Source organism: Erinaceus europaeus, chromosome 5 (genome assembly GCF_950295315.1).
Source record: "Erinaceus europaeus chromosome 5, mEriEur2.1, whole genome shotgun sequence".
Lineage (NCBI taxonomy): Eukaryota > Metazoa > Chordata > Mammalia > Eulipotyphla > Erinaceidae > Erinaceus > Erinaceus europaeus.
The window spans coordinates 88439031-88461455 of NC_080166.1; the positions used below are offsets into that span (position 1 = coordinate 88439031).

A 22425-nucleotide genomic window follows, 5' to 3' on the forward strand; every position below is an offset into this window, starting at 1 on the left:
TCACAATGTCATTCATCTCTTTACTAATTTTTCTAAGCATCACCACCTCCAATTCCATCCATTTTGTCCCAAAGGCACACAGTCTCATCTTTTTGGTTGCAGAGTAGTATTCCATGGAGTCTATATCCCAGAGCTTCTTTAGCCAGTCAGTCACCAGATGATGGGCATCCCATTCATTTCTAAATAGTGTAGAGTCACAAGCTAAGATACAGGCTGACCAGGCCAGGCAAAAGCTTGCCAAGCAGGAGGCACACTCTTCACACAAGGACCAGGGCTCGTGCTATAAGGGAGCATCAGTACATGGAAAACTGCACAGATGGTAACTCAGTGCTAGAGTCTCTCTCTCTCTCCCAATTTCTATCTGAGAGAGGGAAAGAGAGAGAGAGATACGCAAGGAAGCTGTGGAATCACTCATGCTGTGAATGTTCCTATGAAGTTCAGGCAGCAAAGAAAGAAAGAAAAGAAAGTTTACAGTCATAACAACTGGGCTGTGAAGTTGGATGATGACGGTCTCTAACTTAAGAAGGCAAACATGGCATCTGCTGCCTAGTGGAGAAAGACCAGTCCAAGCCTGAGCTTTCTGAGGAGCACAAGTAGGAGACCTGGGAAGTGTTTGATCTCTTTGATGCAGCCAGTACAAGGACCCTAGATGTAATGGAACTTAAGGTGGTATTGAGAGTGCTGGGTCTTGAGCCCAAAAAAGAAGAGATCAAGAAAATGGTAAATGACAAAGAAGGGACAGGAAAAATGAACTCTGCTGACTTTTTGATGGTGATAACCCAGAAACTGTCTCACAAAGATAACAAAGAAGAAATCCTAAAAGCTTTCAAGCTCTTCGAAGATGATGAAACTGGGAAGGTGTCATTTAAGAATCTCAAGCATGTGGCCAAGGAACTGGGTGAGAACCTCACTGATGACGAGCTGCAGAAGATGATCCATGAAGCAGACTGAGGTAGAAATGGGAAATGAGCGAACGGGAGTTTCTGCGTATCATGAGAAAGTCTAGCCTCTACTGAGCCCAGTGTCCTCAACTCTGCCACAAGCACATGCAGATTTAGAGGCTTCCATTCTGTGAAACCTGGCTTTTAGGAACACAACCCTCACCCTCACGCCACCCCACCTTAAGTAGCATCCCTGAGTCCCCTTTAAAAAAAAGAGCACAGCAAAAGAAACCACCACCCAAACAAAGAGACCCTTCACAGAATGGGAGACAGATGAATAAGTAAGGCTGAGTTAGTTGTGGTCTATATACATAATGGAATACTACTCAGCTATTAAAAATGGTGAAGTCACCTTTTTCACCTCATCTTGGATGGAGCTTGAAGGGATCATATGAAGTGAGATAAGTCAGAAACAAAAGAATGAATATGGGATGATCTCACTCATGGTCAGAAGTTGGAAAACAAGATCAGAACGGAAAACACTAAGCAGAATTGGACTGGAGCTGGTGTATTGCACCAAAGTAAAGACTCTGGGGTGGGGGGAAAGGCACAGGTCCTGGAACATGATGGCGGAGGAGGACCTAGTGGGGTTTGAATTGTTATGTATGCACAAACTGTTGTATTTTATTGTCAACTATAAACCATTAACCCTCAATAAAGAAATTAAAACAGAAGGAGAGAAAGGAAGGAAAGAAGAAAGAAGGAAAGAAAGAAAGAAAATTCACAAGAAGTCCAACAGTTCACTGATAAATGTTGTATTTAAATTTTGAACCGGCCTTAAGAAAATCAAAATGATGCAACTCCGCTGCCCTCAGCAGAGCTTACCTAGTCCACAGTGATGTGCCTCTCAGTGTCTACACATTGCTACTAGCTCTAGAAAGCGTTTTCTATCTTTATAAGCTTTCCCTTTAACTTTCGGGCTGTTGTCTTCACAGTAAATGTCAACAAATCCATGAAGCTTTCTATTTTTACAAGGACCACTTAAAAGTAATATTGCAGTATCTTTCCAAATGATAGAATATTAAACTATCTGTGGGAATTAAAAAAGAAAGAGAGAAAAGAGTTAAAAAATTAAAAAAAAAAAAAACTATCTGTGGGCATAGGTGAAACAACTCTGCTTGTTTTATCCAGAACAAAAATCAGTGTTGACTATATAGGAACCCATGATCCAATGTGAAATGTTATCCAAGTTTCCCTCCATCTAGTTCATTGGTGAGCATTCAAGAAAGGTTTGCTTTCTTTTATGTCCCTAGAACCAATGTCTGTGATAAACATTAACACAGATTCATAAGTTAGAAACACCTTAAAATAAATTCAATGTTCCTTCCTAAGAACAATATCAATGCAATAAGCCCGGGAGAAGAAGAGTAAGGAAAGAGCTTATGCAGAGGAAAAAAGGGGAGGGGGACCAATGGGGCATTAGAGCTGTTTAAATAGAGTCATTCTCCTGTAAGCGTCTAATTATTACCTAAAAAGTGTTCATTTAGCTTGAAATGACACCCAGGCAGTTCATGGTTGATGAACCTGTGGTCTCCACTCAAGGCAAAGCTACACTTACATTCCTGGGTAAGACATGGTAAAGACCACCACCTACAGGGTCTATGAAACCACTCAAGATGTTCCCTGAGCAGTGGCGCACCTGGTTGAGCACACATTACAGTGCAAAAGGATGCAGGTTCAAGCCCCCACTCCCCACCTGCAGAGGAAAAGCTTCACAAGAGGTGAAGCAAGACTGCAGATGTCTGTGTCTCTCTTCCTCTCCTTCTCCCTCTTCCCTTCTCAATTTCTCTCTGACTCTATCCAATAATAAATAAATTTAATTTAAAAATGAAAAAAAAAGTTCCCTAAACAGAATCCAGAGACTTAGAAATACAAAGGTATTTCTTTCTTTTTTTTTTTTTACTTTCTTTTTTTTTTTATTTATGGGGGTGGTTGATGGTTTATAGTCGACAGTAAAATAGAGCAGATGGTATATGTGTAACACTTCTCAGTTTTCCAGATAACACTCTACCCTCCACTAGGTCCTCCTCTGCCATCATGATCCAGGATCTGAACCCTCCCCCACCCCAGAGTTTTATTTTGGTGCAATATACCAACTCCAGTCCAAGTTCTACTTAGTGTTTTCTTATTTTTCAGCTTCTCTTTTTTATTATTAGTGATTTAATACTGATATACAATATTGTGGGTTATAAGGGGGGCACAATTCACACAACTCCCACCACCAGCATGCCATATCCCATCCCCTCCACTGGAAGCTTTCCTATTCTTTTTTTTTTTTCATGTTTCTTCAAAGGACTCCCATATTCACATAAATATGATGACAAATTGATATCACATATGTGACTAATATGATGCCTATGGATAAGCATACTGATAGTTAACAATCTGAAGGAACTGTGCATTTCCATTTTCCTTGTGTGTGTGTGTAGGGGTATCACATGTATAATGACAGAATATCTACTGAGTGACACTGCTGACAGACTGAGCAGAATGAATACACAGCTGGGTTCAGCATGGTTATTCCACTGGGTAAAAGAGATTATATACAAAGAAGGTGGTTTCCCCTTGTTACATTACTTGCAGACATGTCTTTCCCAGATGTTTTTTTCCAGAAAACCAAGATTAGGAGAGCAGCAGGGGTGAGGGATGCAGATGTACTGGTGCTTGCCTGTGGCCAAAAAGGGTGAGGCTGCCAGGATTTAACCTTTTCTGGCCAAGGAGAGAGAGAGAGAGAGAGAGAGAGAGAGAGAGAGAGAGAGAGAAGGATCTGCAGTACTGATTAATGAGAGAGACAGAGGGAGAGGGAGAGGGAGAGGGAGAGAATGAGAGAGAGATGATTAATGAGAGAGACAGAGGGAGAGGGAGAGGGAGAGAATGAGAGAGAGAGAGAGAGAGAGAAGGATCTGTAGTACTGATTAATGAGATATATCACTGAGCTGCAGAAACTGTGTCTCTCAACTTAAAGCAAAGCCAGGCCACTGGACCTAATTACTATCTAAACAGCAAGTCTGTCATGAAATACAAGAAATAGTCAATGTCCTCTCCTCTAAGAAAGGTAAGTGACAGAGAGGAGGAGGGGAGGGAATTGGGAGGGAGGGAGGGAGGGGGACTGAGAGTGGATCTCTGCTCAGTAAGAGGTGTGCATTGAAAAATAGGAATAGAAGCATTAACAGTTACAGCCAACGTCTTTACAAAGTAAAACAAAAAGCGTATTTTGTTGGTTAAGATCATTAATATAGAATTCAAACACTGGGTCTAACACTTTTTTTTTCCTCCAGAGTTATCATTGGGGCTCAGTGCCAGCATTACAAATCCAACACTATCTGCAGTCATTTTTTCCCTCTATTTTATTTTATTTTGGTTAGGGCAGAGAGAAATTGAGAGGGGAGGGGAGGCAAAGACGGGAAGAGACACCTGCAGAACTGCTTCACCACTTGGGAAGCATTCCCTTTTAGCAGGTGGGGAGATGGGGGCTCAAACCCAGGTCCTTACACAAGACCTTGCACTTAGTATCATGTGCACTTAACCTCTACCACTTATTAGTTGCAACTCTGGGCTATGACCTCTCTATGACTCAATTTTTTCTTCTGTACAATGAGGTCAGTAATAGCACCTACTCCAATAGGTGATGAAAGTCAAATACAAAAAATTATTGGAAAGTAGCTAAGACCAAACCTAACATAGGTTCTTTATAAATTCTATATGAGTTCATAGACGTGTGATCAGTATGCACACGCCCATGTGAACAAAGGGTGTGGGTGCGTGAGTCTAAATTCCTACTTTCCCTCTAATCTCATATGTCATTTCTTTACTGCTAACTCTGCATTCCCTCACTTAACAGAGACTTAGCCTTTGAAAACAAGACTCTTGAGGTCATCTGGAAGGAATGAGATCCTTCTTTAAGACAGCGAGAACATTAAAATCAGAGTGCAGCAGTTCACGAACCACAGACTACTAAAACTTCACACAGGAATTGAACGTAGTAATGGAAATTGCTAGCTCATAATCAGGATGCCATAGCTGTAATGCTCTCTGTTCTGATGTCTTATCATTTAAGCACTTTCGGCTGACAAGCTCTCCAAGAGTTCCACAACATTATAATCCTTCTTTGCATTCATTTAATATATCCTCTGCAAAAGGGGGGAAAAAAGGTTTCATCCGCTAGAAAGCAAAGCTATAAATAGTTGGACACTTGCCTGGATGTAAACTAGGGGTCAAGTTTACTAGGCACAGAATTATAAAATAACCTTACTGATGAAAACAGGATGACCCCAGTCATAGACAGAAGTTGAGAAGTAAGAACAGAAGGAAAAACACAAAGCAGAACTAGAGTTGGTGGAGTTGGTGTATTGCACCAAAGTAGAGGACTCTGGGGTGGTGTGAAGGGTTCAGGTCCTGGAACATGATGGCAGAGGAGGACCTAGTGGGGGGTTAGGTTGTTATGTGGGAAACTGAGAAATATTATACATGCACCAACTACTGTATTTTACTTTATTCCCCCAATAAAGGAAATAAATGAATAAAAAACTGATATATATACATACATCCTGGGGCCAGGCAGTGGCACACCTAGTTGAGTGCACATGTTACAATGCACAAGGACCCTGGCTTGAGCCCCCAGTTCCACACCTGCAGGGGAAAAGCTTTGTGAATGGTGAAGCAGTGTTGCAGGTATCTCTCTGTCTCTCTCCCTCTCTATCTCCCCCTACTCTCTCAATTTCTGGCTGTCTCTGTCCAATAAATATAAGATAATAAAAAATAAATATATATGTACATACATATATTCTTACAGATGTTATACTGCTTTCTCTTCCTCTGTGGATCACAGAATAAGTTATACATAAACAAGTCATATCTGGTTGTCCTCAAAATGGTTTTTTTTGCCTCCAGGGTTATTGCTGGGGCTCAGTGTCTGCACTATGAATCCACTGCTCCTGTAGGCCATTTTTCCTATTTTGTTGCCCTTGTTTTTATTGTTGTTGATCTCATTGTTGCCACTGCTGTTGTTGTTGGATAGGACAAAGAGAAATCAAGAGAGGAGGGGAAGACAGAAAGGGGGAGAGAAAGACAGACACCTGCAGACCTGCTTCATCACCTGTGAAGTGACTCCTCTGCAGGTGGGGAGCTGGAGGCTCAAACCAGGATTCTTATGCCGGTCCTTATGCTTTGTGCCATGTGCGCTTAACCTGCTGGGCTACCACCAGGCCCCCTCAAAATGTTTTTTTAAGATTTTATTTATTAATGAGAAAGATATGAGGAGAGAGAAAGAACCAGACATCACTCTGGTATATGTGGTGCCGGGGACTGAACTCAGGACCTCATGGCTATTACAAACTGCACTACTGTGAACACAGGTGCACATAGATCTTTTTGGATGGGTGTTTGGTTCCTTAGGATCTATCCCCAGTAGAGAAATGGAAGGGTCACAGGGCAGGTCCACTTCTAGCCTTCTGAGAGTTCTCCAGACTGCTCTCCACAGGGGTTGGACCCATTGACATTTCCACCAGCAGTGTAGGAGGATCCTTTGTCCCCACAACCTTGCTTGAGAGTCCAGTGTTTATTCCAATGTGCCACCTCCTGGACCACTCTCAAAATGCTTTTTCCTTTCAGACTACATCTTCACAAAGTTTTCACATCAAAGTATTTTACGTGCAAATGATCTGCCCCTCTCAACAGACAGAATAGCTGTCCCAGTGTTAAACATGCAGTCAGGGCACAAGCGCATCTGCCAGAGAGACAAGTTTCTGGGTCCTTCTTTTCTTTACTCTATTCCCACTTTCCCTCCCTCCCTGCTTTCTGATGGGTTTTTGCACCTGTGATTCTACCACTTCTAGCAGATGATTGTTTTCCCTTTCAATGTCTGATAAAGAAACAAAGAAAGAGATATAGCAGGAGAAACGGAAGGAGAATCACCACAGCACCAAGCAACTGCTTGTAAGGATACCTGCTGCTCCTGTGCAGTGGCTGAGGGTTCAAAGCCAGGCCCTCAAAATACATGGTGAAGTGTCAATTCTCATCTGGGCCCCTGGATTCTTTCTTAAAAAAGAAATGATGCGGGAGTCGGGAGGTGGCGCAGTGGGTTAAGCGCACGTGGCGCAAAGCGCAGGGACCCGCGTAAGGATCCCGGTTCGAGCCCCCGGCTCCCCACCGGCAGGGGCGTCGCTTCACGGGCGGTGAAGCAGGTCTGCAGGTGTCTATCTTTCTCTCCCCTCTCTCTCTGTCTTCCCCTCCTCTCTCCATTTCTCTCTGTCCTATCCAACAACAAAGCAACGTCAACAATAGCAATAATAACCGCAACGAGGCTGCAACAACTAGGGCAACAAAAAGGGGGAAAAATGGCCTCCAGGAGCGGTGGATTCATGGTGCAGGCACCAAGCCCAGCAATAACCCTGGAGGAAAAAAAAAAAAAAAAAAAAAAAGAAATGATGCTCATTCAAAGAGTTGTAAGCCAGATTTAAAACTGTGGCCGTGCAGGGTGGGGGTAGATAGCATAATGGTTATGCGAAGAGATGCTCATGCCTAAGGCTCCAAAGTCTCAGGTTCAATCCCCTGCACCACCATCAGCCAGAGCTGAGCAGTGCTCTGGTAAAATTAATTAACTAATTAATTAATTAGTAAAATAAAAATGGGTCCATGTTTACATTTAACAGTATTTATATACTTTTCCCAGATTTGGGAGCTACTCTCTGCCCTGATCCAGCTTTCTAATCCTATTCTCAACCCTGACACCATCTCCCCAGACAATACCTTAAGCTCACCTGCACGTTAGTTGTCAGGGTCAAGCAAAAATTAGTAAAATCATGGGCCCCTTGGAATATACCTAAAATAGACCTACTAGCTTTTTCCATAATGGAGACCCCCAAATCTCATCTACTATATTCTTGCCTTTAGGTTCCAGATTATTAAACAATTCCTTCTTGTTTTTTCAGTCTCCAGGTTACAGATGCTACCATGATTCTAACCTGACTTCCCTGGGCAGAGGACACCACCAATGTGTCCTGGAACCTCCCCTCCACAGAGCCCTGCCCCACTAGGGAAAGACAGAAACATGCTGGAGGTATGGATCCACCTGCCAACACCCATGTCCAGTGGAGAAGCAGTTACAGAAGCCAGAACTCCTACCTTCTGCTCCCCATAACAATCCTTGGTCCATACTCCAAGAGATAAAAAGAATAATAGGGAAGCTTCCAGTGGAAGGGGTGGGATATGGAACCCTGGTGATGGGAAGTGTGTGGAATTTTACCCCTCTTATCCTATGATTTTATTGATATTTTGTTTTGTATTTTATAAGTAAATTTAAAAAACAAATAAATAAAAATGTGTCCATTAGTAGACAATCATTGAAATCATAAAGTCAGAGCCTGCTAATATTGCTATCATAATTTCAGTATATAAGTGATAGAATACTAGACTGCATAGAGATTCTGATTTATTAATTTCTGGACAATTCTGTCTTTTAATCTTCTGATTTTAAGCTAATCTTTCAGGAAAGGAAAACATCACATATTACACACACACATATATCTGGGTTACAAGTAACAATGATATAAAGGAAGTATAATAAATGATTTATAAATCAACAGTCTCCATCGGTCAATCCAAATTATCCTCACCCAATTATTAGATGCAAGAACCAAACTCAATAATCAGGTTACCATATTTGGACGGTTATAAATGAGAACTTTGTCTGGTGCATGCTGTCCTATTCTCAGCGCCTCTTCGAGAAGTGGTATGTATTCTACTCTCCTGCCAGGTTCAATACCAAATGATGCTGTCACGACCAGTTTGGGCTGAAATGACAAAAACAAATAAAACATCTTTGAAAAAACTTGCTGAATTAAAAAAAAAAGGCCCACCACCCCAAACATAGAGACCTCCCACAGAGTGGGAGATCTTCATATGCCATACATCAGACAAAAGACTAATAACCAAAATATATAAATAGCTCACCAAACTCAGCAACAAGAAAACAAATAACCCCATCCAAAAATGGGGAGAGAATATGAACAGAATATTCACCACAGAAGATATCAAAAAGGCCAACAAATACATGAAAAAATGCTCCAAGTCATTGACTGTCAGAAAAATGCAAATAAAGACAACAATGAGATACCATTTCACTCCTGTAAAAATGTCATGCCTCAGAAAAGGCTACAGCAACACATGCTGGAGAGGTTGTGGGGACAAAGGAACCCTCCAGCACTGCTGGTGGGAATATAAATTGGTCCCAACTCTGTGGAGAGCAGTCTGGAGAACTCTCAGTAGGCTAGAAATAGACCTACCCTATGACCCTGCAATTCCTCTCCTGGGGATATATCCTAAGGAGCCAAACATACCCATTCAAAAAGATTTGTGTATACCTATGTTCATAGCAGGACAATTTGTAATAGCCAAAACCTGGAAGCAACCCAGGTGTCCAACAACAGACGAGTGGCTGAGCAAGTTGTGGTTCTATAGACACAATGGAATACTACTCAGCTGTTAAAAATGGTGACTTCACCATTTTCAGCTCATCTTGGATGGAGCCTGAAGGAATCCTATGAAATGAGATCAGCCAGAAAGAGAAGGATGAATATGGGATGATCCCACTCACAGGCATAAATTAAAAAACAAGATCAGAAGAGAAAACACCCAGCAGAACCTGGACTGGAGTTGGTATATTGCAACAAAGTAAAAGACTGGGGTTGGGTTCAGGTACTGAACATGATGGCAGAGGAGGACCTAGTGGGGGTTGTATTGTTGTGTGAAAAACTGAGAAATGTCACACATGTACAAACTATTGTGTCTACTGTCTACTGTAAAACATTAATCCTCAATAGATTTTTTAAAAAGGCAAAGAGGAATGACTTATTACAGTATTAAAGGTCAAAATTTGAATATAACCTCAGTTTCAGGATCACATATCTCTAAAGAAATGCTGGAATGATTATGTTCTCTCTAAAATAAACAAAGGACCTTAAAACCAGTAGCTCTTTCTGAAGTGTTACAGACCTCATCACTTCCACCCAAGTTCCACTGGCTCACAGCTTCATATTCAGCGGCCCTTCTGCTAAGTAACTATGATGTCTAAAAGGGAAAATCACCACCTTCCCAAGGACAAGGCGACCCTACAGCTGCAAGCCCCAAGGGTTTCTCGTTTTTGTAGTTCCTATACAGGCAAGCTTTTGCAGGTGTGTGCGTGCATGTGCGTATGTGCGTGTGTGTGTCCGTGCATACATGCGTGTGCACTCGTGTGTGTACATGTGTGTGTTTGTGTCCCTGCATGTGTGTGCGTGTGTGTGTGCATGTGCGTGCATGTGCATGTGTGTGTGTCCGTGCACATGTTTTTGTGCGTATGTGTGATTTAATAATGATGAACAAGTTTGTAAGATAACAGGGGTACAGTTCCACACAGTTCCCACCACCATGCATGGAGAGGACAGGAAGGAAGCTGGGTAGAGCTTCCTGGAAACATTCTGGCCCGCCTCCCAGGCCCCACAGGAGCCAGGGGTCCTCCAAGCACATGGCTCCCCAGGAGAATCTGGAGACCTCCAAGCTCTCAAGGCAAAGATGGAGCCCAGTGAGCCCAGTGTCTCCTGTTTGCTATCACATAATCTCTCAGTGAGCGTTTGTGAAGCTGAACACAAGTCTCGTCAATCTGCAGAAACAAGTGCACAGTTATTCTTCCAAGTACACTACTTCTTTACTTAGCAACCCCAAACCAAGGAGACAGATGATAAACTACTCAGAGGTCACACAGGCTCCTGTGCTAAATATAAAGAGATAGGGTACTGGGTCAGATCGATGGACTTTACAGTTAATGGTATTTATATACTTTCTTCAAGTTTGGGAGCTACTCTCTGCCCTGATCCAGCTTTCTAGTCCTATTCTCAACTCTGACACCATCTCCCTAGACAATACTTTTTTTTTTTTTTTGCCTCCAGGGTTATTGCCTGGGCTCGGTGCCTCCATCACGAATACACTGCTCCTGGAGACCATTTTTCCCACTTTTGTTGCCCTTGTTGTTTTATCATTGTTGTGGTTATTATTATTGCTGTTGTTGTTGCCATTGTTGGATAGGACAGAGATAAATCAATAGAGGAGGGGAGACAGAGAGGAGGAGAGAAGACAGACACCTGCAGACCTGCTTCACTGCCTGTGAAGCGACCCCCCCTGCAGACCTGCTTCACAACCTGTGAAGCAACTTCCCTACAGGTGGGGAGCCAGAGGCTCTAACTCGGATCCTTACACTGGTCCTTGCACTTCGAGCCACATTCGCTTAACCCTCTAGACAATGTTTTTAATACACCTGCATGTTAGCTGTCAGGTTCAGGCAAAAATTACCAAAGTCATGGGACCTTTGGAACACACCTAAAACAGACTTCCTAGCTTCTTTCCACACAAAGACCTCTAGTTTCATTTGCTCTATTCCTACCTTTGGGTTCCTGTTTATTAAACAATTTGTCCTGCTTTATATTTTGCTGCTATGTAACCACCAAGTTGCAGATGCTACTATGGTGCCATTCTGACTTCCCTGGGCAGACAACCTCACCAATGTGTTCTGGAACCTCACCTCCCCAGAGCCTTGCCCCACTAGAGAAAGACAGAAACAGGCTGGGGGTATGGATCCACCTGCCAACACCCATGTCCAGTGGAGAAGCAATTACAGAAGCCAGAACTCCCACCTTCTGATCCCCATAAAGAATTTTGGTCCACTTGTCCTCATCATAAAGCAATGACAGGAGTGATAGCACCACTATCCAAAGGGAGGCTGGGTCAGCCTACTCTGCCCCTCCAGGAAGACAGCTCCTAAAATGAGTGCAGCCTAGAATGTCCCTCCCAGATGTGACCATAGCTGCAAGTTCAGACCAATAGAGACTCAAAGGTTATACAGGCCCTGGTGCTAGATATAGATATAGATACAGATGATAGAGATAGAGATAGAGATAGAGATAGAGATAGAGATAGAGATAGAGATAGATAGATATAGATAGATATAGATAGATATAGATATAGATGCCCTGGTTCAGATGGTTGATGGTAAATAATTTTAGCCATAGAATTTTTTTTTCAAGAATGGGATCTACCCTAATCCAACTTTCTAGCCTTTTTCTCTACTCTAACACCATTCTTTCAGACAATATTCTTACCCAACTTCAGGCTAGCTACTAAACTCAAGCAAAACTACCATAGTGATGTGCCCCCAAGGAACATGCCTAAAATAGATTTCCTAGCTTTCTTCTACCCTAAAATCTCTATTCTCATTCACTCTAATCCTCCTATTTGGTTCCTGTTCATTAACCATTTTGTTTCAACTTAGGTCACTCCACCTTCCAGACACCAAGTTACAGATGACTACATTCTGACCTCTCTGGGCAGACAACCTCATCAATGTGTCCTGGAATCCCACCTCTCCAGAGCCCCATCCCACTGGGGAAAGATAGAGACAGGCCAGGGCTATAGATCCACCTGTCAACACCCATGTCCAGCAGAGAAGCAGTTACAGAAGCCAGACCTCCCACCTTCTGTACAAAAAAAAAAAAAAAAAAACCTTGATCCATACTCCCAGAGGAGAGCAGTGATAGGAGGAAGATAAGAAGGCTCTGAACTCCAGCTCCATCAGCACCCGGAAAGAGAGAAGGAAAAGGAGAGGGACACATGGAGATAGTAATGTTGTCATGAGTGGCTTGGAGGGGAAGAGAGGATTGAATCAGGAGAAAATGGGGCAACTATGTATAAATGTGGACAGATAGTTGTAGAGACGATGGCTGGCCCATGTCTACAACCTTAGGGAACTGTGGTGGATTGTAGTGGGGAGACTGAAGATTCAGAACTCTGATGGTGGGAATGGTGTGGATTCAAACCCCTGTTGACATGTAATTTTGTAAAATAAAAATTAATTAATTAATTTAAAAAAGAAACAAAAAAAGAAAAGGAAAAGAATTTTGGGGTAAAAAGAATTTTACCCCAGAGGGATAAAGGGAAGCTAGGGACCTGGTGATGGTGCACCTGTTTAAGTGCACACATTTCAGTGCATGAGGACCCGGGTTCAAGCCCATGGCCCCCACCTGCAGGGGAGGAAGCTTCATGAGTGGTGAAGCAGGGCTGCAGTTTTTCTTTCTCTCTCTCTCTCTCTCTTTCTCTTTCATGATTAAAATAAACTTTAACGTTTTACAAAAGGCTGCAGGGTGGCACTCAGAAACAAATCCAGAAGTCTGCTTCAGGTACAGCTGGACCCAGTGCCTGAGGATAGGTGTCTGTCTGTCTCTCTCCCGCTCTATCTCTCCCTACCTCTTGATTTCTGACTGTCTCTATCCAATAAATAAAGAAAATAAAAAATTGAAAAAATAGGGAAGCTTCCCATGGAGGGGAAGGGATGAGGAACTCTGGTGATGGGAACTGTGTGAAACTGTACCCCTGTGATCTTACAATTCTGTCAATCATTATTAAATCACTAAGAAACATAAAAAATAAACTACTCAGGAGTCAAAGGACCACTCTAAGATTTCACATGCATTTCTGAACTCTGATTTCTCATTACAATACCTTTCAGACATGAAAAGGTTTGTGTTATGTCAAGTGTATGCATGCTTAGAACTTTCTGCCTTTTGAATATTCATGGAGCTGAGGCTTGGTGCCTTCTATAGCTTGGCCCAGATTAGCCATGATGGAATCGGGGGGGGGGGGGGGGGCACTTCTGACTGATTGCAGACCTTTCTCTTTGCTACATCAAGCTCCCTTAAAAAAAGAGAAATAGGGAGTCGGGCGGTGGCGCAGTGGGTTAAGCTCACGTGGCGCAAAGCGCAGGGACCCGCGTAAGGATCCCGGTTAAAGCCCCCGGCTCCCCACCTGCAGGGGAGTCGCTTCACAGGCGGTGAAGCAGGTCTGCAGGTGTCTATCTTTCTCTCCCCTCTCTCTCTGTCTTCCCCTCCTCTCTCCATTTCTCTCTGTTCTATCCAACAACAAAGCAACGTCAACAATGACAATAATAACCGCAACAAGGCTGCAACAACTAGGGCAACAAAAAGGGGAAAAAATGGCCTCCAGGAGCGGTGGATTCATGGTGCAGGCACCGAGCCCAGCAATAACCCTGGAGGAAAAAAAAAAAAAGAGAAATAAATCTTGTCTCCTTTTACTACTTTTTTAAAGGTCAAGCATATGAATATAATTCTTATTTTAATATCTACAATATCTACAAAAATAGCTCTAAATAATATAGCCTAAGCTAGAATCCTGAATAAATGAAAACAAGCTATACAACATATTAAGACAGAAGCCAGACCTCCCACCTTCTGCACCCCATAAAGAATTTGGGTCCATCCTCCCAAAGGGATAAAGAATAGGGAAGCTTCCAATGGAGGGGATGGGACAGGGAACTCTGGTGGTGGGAACTGTGTGTAATTGTACCCCTGTGATCTTACCATCTTGCTAATCATTATTAAACCACTAGTAAAAAAGGAAAAGAAACAAAGGATATAGAACTTATTAAAATGGTGTAACATTATACAGTTAAAAGTAGAGTCTTTCTTGGAATAAACAGTCATTTGACAGTACTACTGGCATTTGGCCATATTATTCTGCATTTGTCTTTTACTCCCCAAAATATGGCAAGCTAGCTTGCAAGGCATACAGTTTAATGCACAGAATAATCACTTCATTGAGGACATGTTGACTTGCAGAGCTGCTGTCACTGGGCTACAGTCCCAGGTCTCCCGAAACAGATGTCTGCACAGCTTACCTTCCTCCTCTTCCTCTTCTTCCTCCTCCTTTCTCTCCTCCTCCCCCTCCTCCTCTTTCTTCTCCCCCTCCTCCTCTTCCTCCACAGTGAGGCAACTGCCCTCTTATGGGACATGTCATGTTCCCCACAGAACCTAGCAAGATGTCCTTCACACAGCAGGGCTTCCCCAATGTAATTATGTATGTAATATATGCCAAAGAGAATATAAACATTAATCGTCCCATTTGAAAGCAGAGGATACTAAGCACTGATTCCTTCAGAGTAATTCGTCTCAGACAGATATGGCCATAGCACAGCTACTGGCCATCCTTAATGATAACACTCACCTTTGCATGATCAATCCGACTGCTCAGTTCTTTGGACGCAAATCCCCCAAAGATGAGGCTATGTATGGCCCCTATCCTTGCACATGCCAGCATGGTGTACATGGCCTGTGGGATCATTGGCATGTAGATGACCACTGTGTCGCCTTTCTTGACGCCATGTTTAACCAGAACGCCAGCCAGTTTAGACACCTGGAAGAAAGTCAGGAATCATATCATCTGTGTTTTATGAGTTGCTGCACGAAGCCTCTAAATTAAGGCAGAAACACAAGAAGATCACCCTGCTGATGGTGAATTAAAGAAGACTGAAGGTGGGGGTGGGGGTGCACCTGGCTGAGTGCACACATGTCACAGTGCTCAAGGACCCAGGTTCAAGCCTCCGGTCCTCCCAACAAGAGGAAGATTCACAAGTGGTGAAGCAGGGCTTCAGGTCTCTCTCTCTCTTTCTCACATATTTTATCATCTTTATTTAATTATTGGATAGAGATAGCCATAAATTGAGAGGGAAGGGAGAAATAGAGATAGACAGAGTCAGGGCCAGGTGGTGGTGCACCTGTTTGAGCAAACACATTACACTGCACAAGGACTCAGGTTCAAGCCCCAGGTCCCCACCCACAGGGGCAAAGCTTCACAAGTGGTGAAGTAGGGCTGCAGGTGTCTCTCTGTCTGTCTCCCTCTCTACCTCCCTCTACCCTCTTGATTTTTGGTTGTCTCTATCTGATAAGATAGTAAAAAAAAATCATTTTTTAAAAGAAAGGGGGGAAAAAGAAGACTGAATAACATATATATGGTGTGCTAGTGATGGGGTTTCTAGTGACCAGCTTCTGTATTATAATAATCAATGACAATCAGCCTTTAGGAAAAGAGATCCCAGGATATCTGGCCTTTTTTTGGCCACAGGCTTGTCTACCCCATGGCCTCATATTCTGCATGGCCAGCCAAGAGCTGGAACTCCTGGAATGCAGAAGGGGTGTCCATGGAGCCACGGCTCTGGGTGGCACAGTGCCTGGTCACCGCCCATTGGTGCCTGATGGGAATGAGAGGGGTGTGCAGCCATGAGATCTGCTGACATCCTCCTGAGAACTGGAGACCTTGAATGAAACTCAGAGACTTCCTTATCAGGGCACCACCTTATGTAGACTCCACCCATAAAACCTGGTTAAGCACACGTGTCACCATGAACAAGGACCCAGGTTCAAGCCTCTGCCGTCATAGCAGCTCCTAGGAGGAGAATCAGCTCCAGTGGATAGGGGCCACATTCTGTCATTTAAAAAATGCATATTATGTAATTATAGGTGTCAGACTGTTCTCTTTTCTCTCTGGTTTGTTTGTTTGTTTATCCCCAGAGTTTTTGTTTTGACTCGAATCCACTGCCCCTGACAGCCTCCCTCCACCCCATCTTATTGGACAAGACAGAGAGAATTTGAGAGAGGAGGGGAGAGGGAGACAAGACACCTACAGTCCTACTTCATCGCTCATGAAGCATCCTTTCTGAAGGTGGAGAGAGGGGTTCACACCCAGATCCTTGGGCGGTCCTTACACTTAGTACTATGTTCAATTAAGCAGATGCACCACTGCCCTGCTCCTCATTTTTTTGGGGGGTGAGGGGAGCCTCCAGGGTTCTCTCTAGGGCTTCACGTCTGCTCTACAAATACAAATTCATCACTCCCGGAGGCCCCATTTTCCCTTTTTCCCCTTCCTTCCTACCTTTCTTTCTTTATAGCTTATTGGATAGGACAGAGATAAATTGAGAGAGCGGAGAGGGAGGGAGAGAGGGAGAGAAAGAGAGACACCTGCAAACCAGCTTCACCACTCGTGAAGCTTCTCCCCTGCAGGTGGACAGCAGAGGCTTGAACTGGGTCTTTGTTCATGGTGACATGTGTGCTTAACCAGGTTTGACACCACCTGGAAACCCCCAGTTGTTTTCCTCTATTTTAGTAAAGCCAACAAAGGCAAGGATTTCTACTCTCAGAGCACTTCGATTTTAGCCTGGGCCATAGTGACATTAAATAGAACCAGCACATTGCACACTGATTTTAAAGGCTCTGGGTGTGGAGCAGAAGAGGAGGAGGGCAGAGGAGGAAGACCTGGAGCCCACAGGAGGGGAGACTAAGCTTCTCAGTGAGACATCCCAAAGAGACTTCCCTAGGAAAAGAGCCTATGCAGGGGTCATGCCATGGCGAGCAACCCAGCTGAGTGCACAGATCACCTGGAGCTAGCGTCCAGCTGCAAGCCCCCCTGTCGTGTAGAAGCTTCCTGAGCAGACAGGCAGAGAGGTAGGTGTCTTTCTCTTGCTTGCTTTCTTTTCTCTATCTTCTGGACCATTGTCAATTTCTCTGTCTTATCAAATAAAAAAAAAAAGTCAGGAGGAGTAGTGGATTCATTGTGCAGACAACAACCCTGGTGGCAATATAAATAAATAAATAAATAAATAAATAAACAAACAAACAAACAAATAGTTGTTTTAGAAAAGACTGGGGGGATGGGTGGAAAGAGACTTGGGACAAAGTGTCTATCTGAACACATATGAGAGACTCTGGAAGAGAAATAACAAGAAGGTGACCAGGTGAGAGAGTTCAAGGGCCCGTTCCATGGTTTGTCTTTGAATGTAATGGTTCAAAATGATAAACTACAGAAGCCTGTACCCCGCCCCAAGAAGAAATAAGGCCACATGGCTACCCAAGGCTCTTTTTGTTCCATGCCACCTCTCCTGCTTTTCTGAACAAACTCAGAGGTTCCTGCGGCCTGCTCAGCACCCCCTTTTCTCTATCTCCCTCTCTGTGCACTGAGGAAAGATATGTAAAGGTTAAGGAGCCTCCTCCTAAGAGGTGAGAAACAGCAAGCAGTCATCTCACCATTTTTACTCCTCCTACAAGGCGAGTTCTCCTCTACTGCTGTTTTTGGAGAACATGCAACTTCCCAGCAGGAAACTACAGGAAGGCCACACCAAAGCCATATAAATCACAAGCTCAGAGGCCAGAAGGAGCTTCGGAGCCTTGTACCTGCGGCAGGTGGGCTCTGCAGAAATGCTTGCGTCTGCCTAAGTCTTAGGACTGGGAGATACAGCAAAAAGGATTGTGTAATCCACGCCCCCCACTTTTTTTTTGTTTGTTTTTACAGTTATAAGCTCCAACTGTTATCAACATCTGCTGCTGTTGAATAAACTAACCAAGCCCCGACCTACAGGTGACACAGATTCCAGTCTCAGTTCCAGTCTCAGTTCACAAGGATGCCATGCTTGTCCAAATTCTCTATTATCTGGGTTAATAATAATAATATTAATAAAATGAAAATCAATTTAACATATTGTGGGGGAAAAAATATATGGGGGCCCAGGCAGTGGTGCACTGGGTTAAACGCAGAAAGTACTAAGCACAAGGACCAGTGTAAGGATCCTGGTTTGAACCCCTGACCAACTGTGGTACAAGGGTGTATTTGAGTTGGGACTATAGGTTTTCTCAAAAAAAAAATTATCCATCATTAAAATTAGGAGGTTTTGGGACCTGGTGATGGCACACCTGGTAAAGCAAACATCTTAATGTTTTAATGGACTTCCGAACTTTCTCCCAACCTAAGATTCCCTACTCTCATCTGCTCTGTTCCCACTGTTTGGTTTCTGTTCATTAAGCATTTTGTCTGACTTGACGTCCTGCCACCTTGCAGCCACCAAATTGCAGATGTTACCATGACACCATCCTAGCTTCCCTGGGAAAATGACCTCACTAATGTGTTCTGGAACCTCGCCTACCCAGAGCCCTGCCCCACTAGAGAAAGACAGAAACAGGCTGGGGGTGTGGATCCATCTGCCAACACCCGTGTCCAGTGGAGAAGCAATTATAGAAGCCAGAGCTCCCACCTTCTGTACCCCATAAAAAATTTTGATCCAAACTCCCAGAGGGGAAGAAGTGATAAGAGGGCTCTGAACTCCAGCTCCATCAGGACCCGAAGCAAGAGGAGGAAAAAAAGAGGGGCATTTGGATGTAGTAATAGGGTCATGTGTGGCTTGGAGGGGAAGAGAGGACTGGACCTGGGAGAAAAGGGGGGGCACTTATGTATAAATGTAGACAAATAGTTGTAGAGATGGTGGTTAACCCACGTCTGCAACCTTAGGAGAACCGTGGAGGACTTTAGTGGACGGATCAGGGATTCAGAACTCTGGTGGTAGGTATGGTGTAGAACTATACCCTTGTTGACATGTAATTTTATAAATCAATATTAAATCACTAATAAAAATAATATTCAATTAAAAAATAAAGCACACATGTTAATATGTGTGAGAACCTGGGTTCAAGCCCCCAGTTCCCAGCTGCGATGGATGCCTCACAAGTGGTGGAGCAGTACTGAAGATCTGTTTCTCTCCCACTCTCAGTTTCTCTCTATCCTACCCAATAAACTAGAAAAAAAAGGAGAGAGAGAGAGAGAGGGAGAAAGAGAGAGAGAGGAAAAATGGCCAGTACTCCTGGATTTGTAGTGCTGGCACTAAGCATCAGCGACAAGCCTAGTACACATGGGGCAAAGCACAAGGACAGGCTTAAGGATCCCGGTTCGAGCCCCCAGCTCCCTACCTGCAGGTGAAGCAGGTCTGCAGGTGTCTACCTTTCTCTCCCCTCTGTCTTCCCCAATTCTCTCCATTTCTCTCTGTTCTATTCAACAACGATGGCATCAATAACAACAACAATAATAATAACCACAACAGCGATAAAACTAACAAGGGCAACAAAAAGGGAAAAAAATGGCCTCCAAGAGCAGTGTATTCGTGGTGCCGGCACCGAGCCCCTGCAGAGGTGAAGCAGAGCTATAAATGTCTCTCTGTCTCTCTCCTTCACTACCTCCTCCTCCCCTTTCAATTTCTGTTTCTATCCAATATTAAATAAGTAATTTTAAAAAATTAAATAGTTAACTAAATCATTATATATCCTGTGCATGTTGTAATATGCTTACACAAAAGTTCATGGGAATATAATTTACATCAAGAATTAATATTCTTTTCCCACATCTCCTTTAGACACTTGTGTTAACTACCACTTGCCCTGATCAGACTGGCCTTACATCAAGTGAAGATGCACCAGGTGGGCATGACCACTAGATGGCGGCTGGTGGGCCCCAGAGCCATGCTTCCCACACCTGCTTCCCAGTGTTCTGGGCACTACAGGCAACACCAGGGGAGTTACAAAAACAAAATTTACAGGGGCGATGGGGGCCAGGCAGTGGTGCACCCGGTTAAGAGCACATAGTACTAAGCGCAAGGCCCCACCAGCAGGGGGACCCCTCACCAAGTGGTGAAGCAGGTCTGCAGGAGTCTGTCTCTCCCTCTCTTGTCTCCCCTCCCTTCTCCATTTCTCTCTGTCCTAGAGAACAAAATGAGAAAACAAAGTCAAAAACAAAACTTATACATGGTCAGTAGAGAAAACTTCTGTTTCAGTAGTCCCGATGGCTAGAGATCCCTCCAGCAAGATTTGCCACTGTTACTTGTAAAAATAATAATACTAATAAAATAAAAAAGATTGTACGTACCAATAGCTATGGTGTGTGTGTGTGTCTGTGTGTGTGTGTGTGTGTGTGTGTGTGTTCATCAGGACTCCCCTGTTGCAGACTGTTTTAGACAGAGACAGAGGCAGAGAGGTGTAGAAGAACACCCAGCACCCAGCACCCCAGCACTGAGACTTCCTCCAACAAGGTGTAGTTCAGGCTCACAGCCAGCCTCGAGCTCCACAGAGCAGGCATACTACCCGGTGAGCTATTTTGTAGATCCCTGCCGAGCCTTCTGGTAAAAAGGATCCTTAGAAAGGATTAGTGGTTGTCCTGAGAGGTGGCTCACCAGAGAACTGGACCCTCAAGCATAAAGTCATCAGTTTGATCCCCACCTTCGAAAATGGCAGAGCAATCTTCTTTTTTCCTCTTTGTTAATAATTTTTTTTTGCCTCCAGGGTTATTGCTGGGACTCAGTGTCTGCACTAGGAATCCACTGCTCCTCAAAGCTATTTTTTCCCTTTTGTTGCCCTGTTTTATCATTGTTGCTATTATTATTGTTGTTGACATTATCGTTGGATAGGACAGAAAGAAATGGAGAGAGGAGGGAAAGACAAAGAGAAGAGAAAGATAGACACCTGCAGACCTGCTTCACTGCTTGTGAAGCGAACCCCCTGCAGGTGGGGAGCCAAGGGCTTGAACCAGGATCCTTAACCCGATCCTTCCACTTTGCGCCATGTGCGCTTAACCAACTGCACAATCCCCTTAATAAATATTTTTTAAAAACAATTTTAAAGAACTGCTAGTGAACTAGAAAAATATCACAGTGGCTGATTCAAGACTTTGATGCCTAAAACTGGGAGATGCCACATTCAATCTCCAGCACTTCCATAAATCAGAATTGAAAGCATTTATAGAAAAGTGTGTGAGATTATGTGAACATACTCCTCTTAAAAATATCCCTTACTTGGGAGTCGGGCTGTAGTACAGCGGGCTAAGCTCAGGTGGCGCAAAGCACAAAAACCGGCATAAGGATCCCGGTTCAAACCCCGGCTCCCCACCTGCAGGGGAGTCGCTTCACAGGCGGTGAAGCAGGTCTGCAGGTGTCTATCTTTCTCTCCTCCTCTCTGTCTTCCCCTCCCTCTCTCCATTTCTCTCTGTCCTATCCAACAACAACAATAATAACTACAACAATAAAACAACAAGGGCAACAAAAGGGAAAAAAATAAATTAAATAAATATTTTTTAAAAAGTAAAAAAAAATATATATATATATATATCCCTTACTCACTACAAAATCTGGATAAGGGCAAGAGTCTGGCACACTTTAATGATGGCCCTTTTGGTCACTATCAGGCCACCTCATCACCTGGGGCCCTAGTCAGGGAGTCCTGGGATTTCCACGCAGACATGATGGGCCTAGACCTCTAACAGATCCCCTCTCTCCACTGTCACTGGTCATCTCCATCAGGAACAACATAACGGGTCCCTCTGTGGGCCCCCATAGGATTTTGCCCTCCACATGGATCAACAATGGTAGGGTCTCCCTACTGAAGGGAGGCTGGGTCAGCCTACTCTGCCCCTTGAGGAAGATAGGTCCTGAAATGAGTGCAGCCTAGAATGTTCCCAGACGTGACCATGGACTGTGATCTCAGACTGGCAGGGACACAGAGGTCACACAAGCTCCTGTGGTGAATATGGGCCCCAGATCAAATCGATGGGGTTTACAATTAACAGTATTTATATACTTTCCCCATATTTGGTAGCTACTCTCTTCCCTGGTCCAGCTTTCTAGTCCCTTTTAAAACTCTGACACCATCTCCCCAGCCAATATCTTTAGCCTACCTGCATGTTAGCTGTTAAACTCAGGCAAAAATTAGTAAAGTAATGGGGCCTTTGGAATATACCTAAAATAGGCTTCCTAGATTTTTCCAAAGTGGAGGTCACCCCAAGTCTCATCTGCTATACTCTTACC

The 22425-nt window shown here is 43.8% G+C and overlaps 1 protein-coding gene and 1 pseudogene across 5 annotated transcripts in view; one reads left to right on the forward strand and one right to left on the reverse strand.

The window, feature by feature from the left end:
• The window catches only part of ACSS3 (acyl-CoA synthetase short chain family member 3), a 155144-nt gene that overhangs the window by 84344 nt on the left and 48375 nt on the right, over positions 1–22425 (reverse strand). For all 5 annotated transcript variants that reach the window (XR_009549980.1, XM_060191505.1, XM_060191504.1 and 2 more), the window contains exons 3-4: positions 14985–15173; positions 8597–8731 (exon numbers count right to left, since the gene is read on the reverse strand). Coding sequence is in view for 4 of the 5 variants with exons in the window: in XM_060191505.1 (XP_060047488.1) it covers positions 8597–8731; positions 14985–15173 (324 nt within the window). In the remaining variant the exon portion in view is untranslated. The remainder of the gene's footprint in view (positions 1–8596; positions 8732–14984; positions 15174–22425) is intronic.
• LOC103108305 (centrin-2-like) lies at positions 301–1016 on the forward strand (annotated as a pseudogene).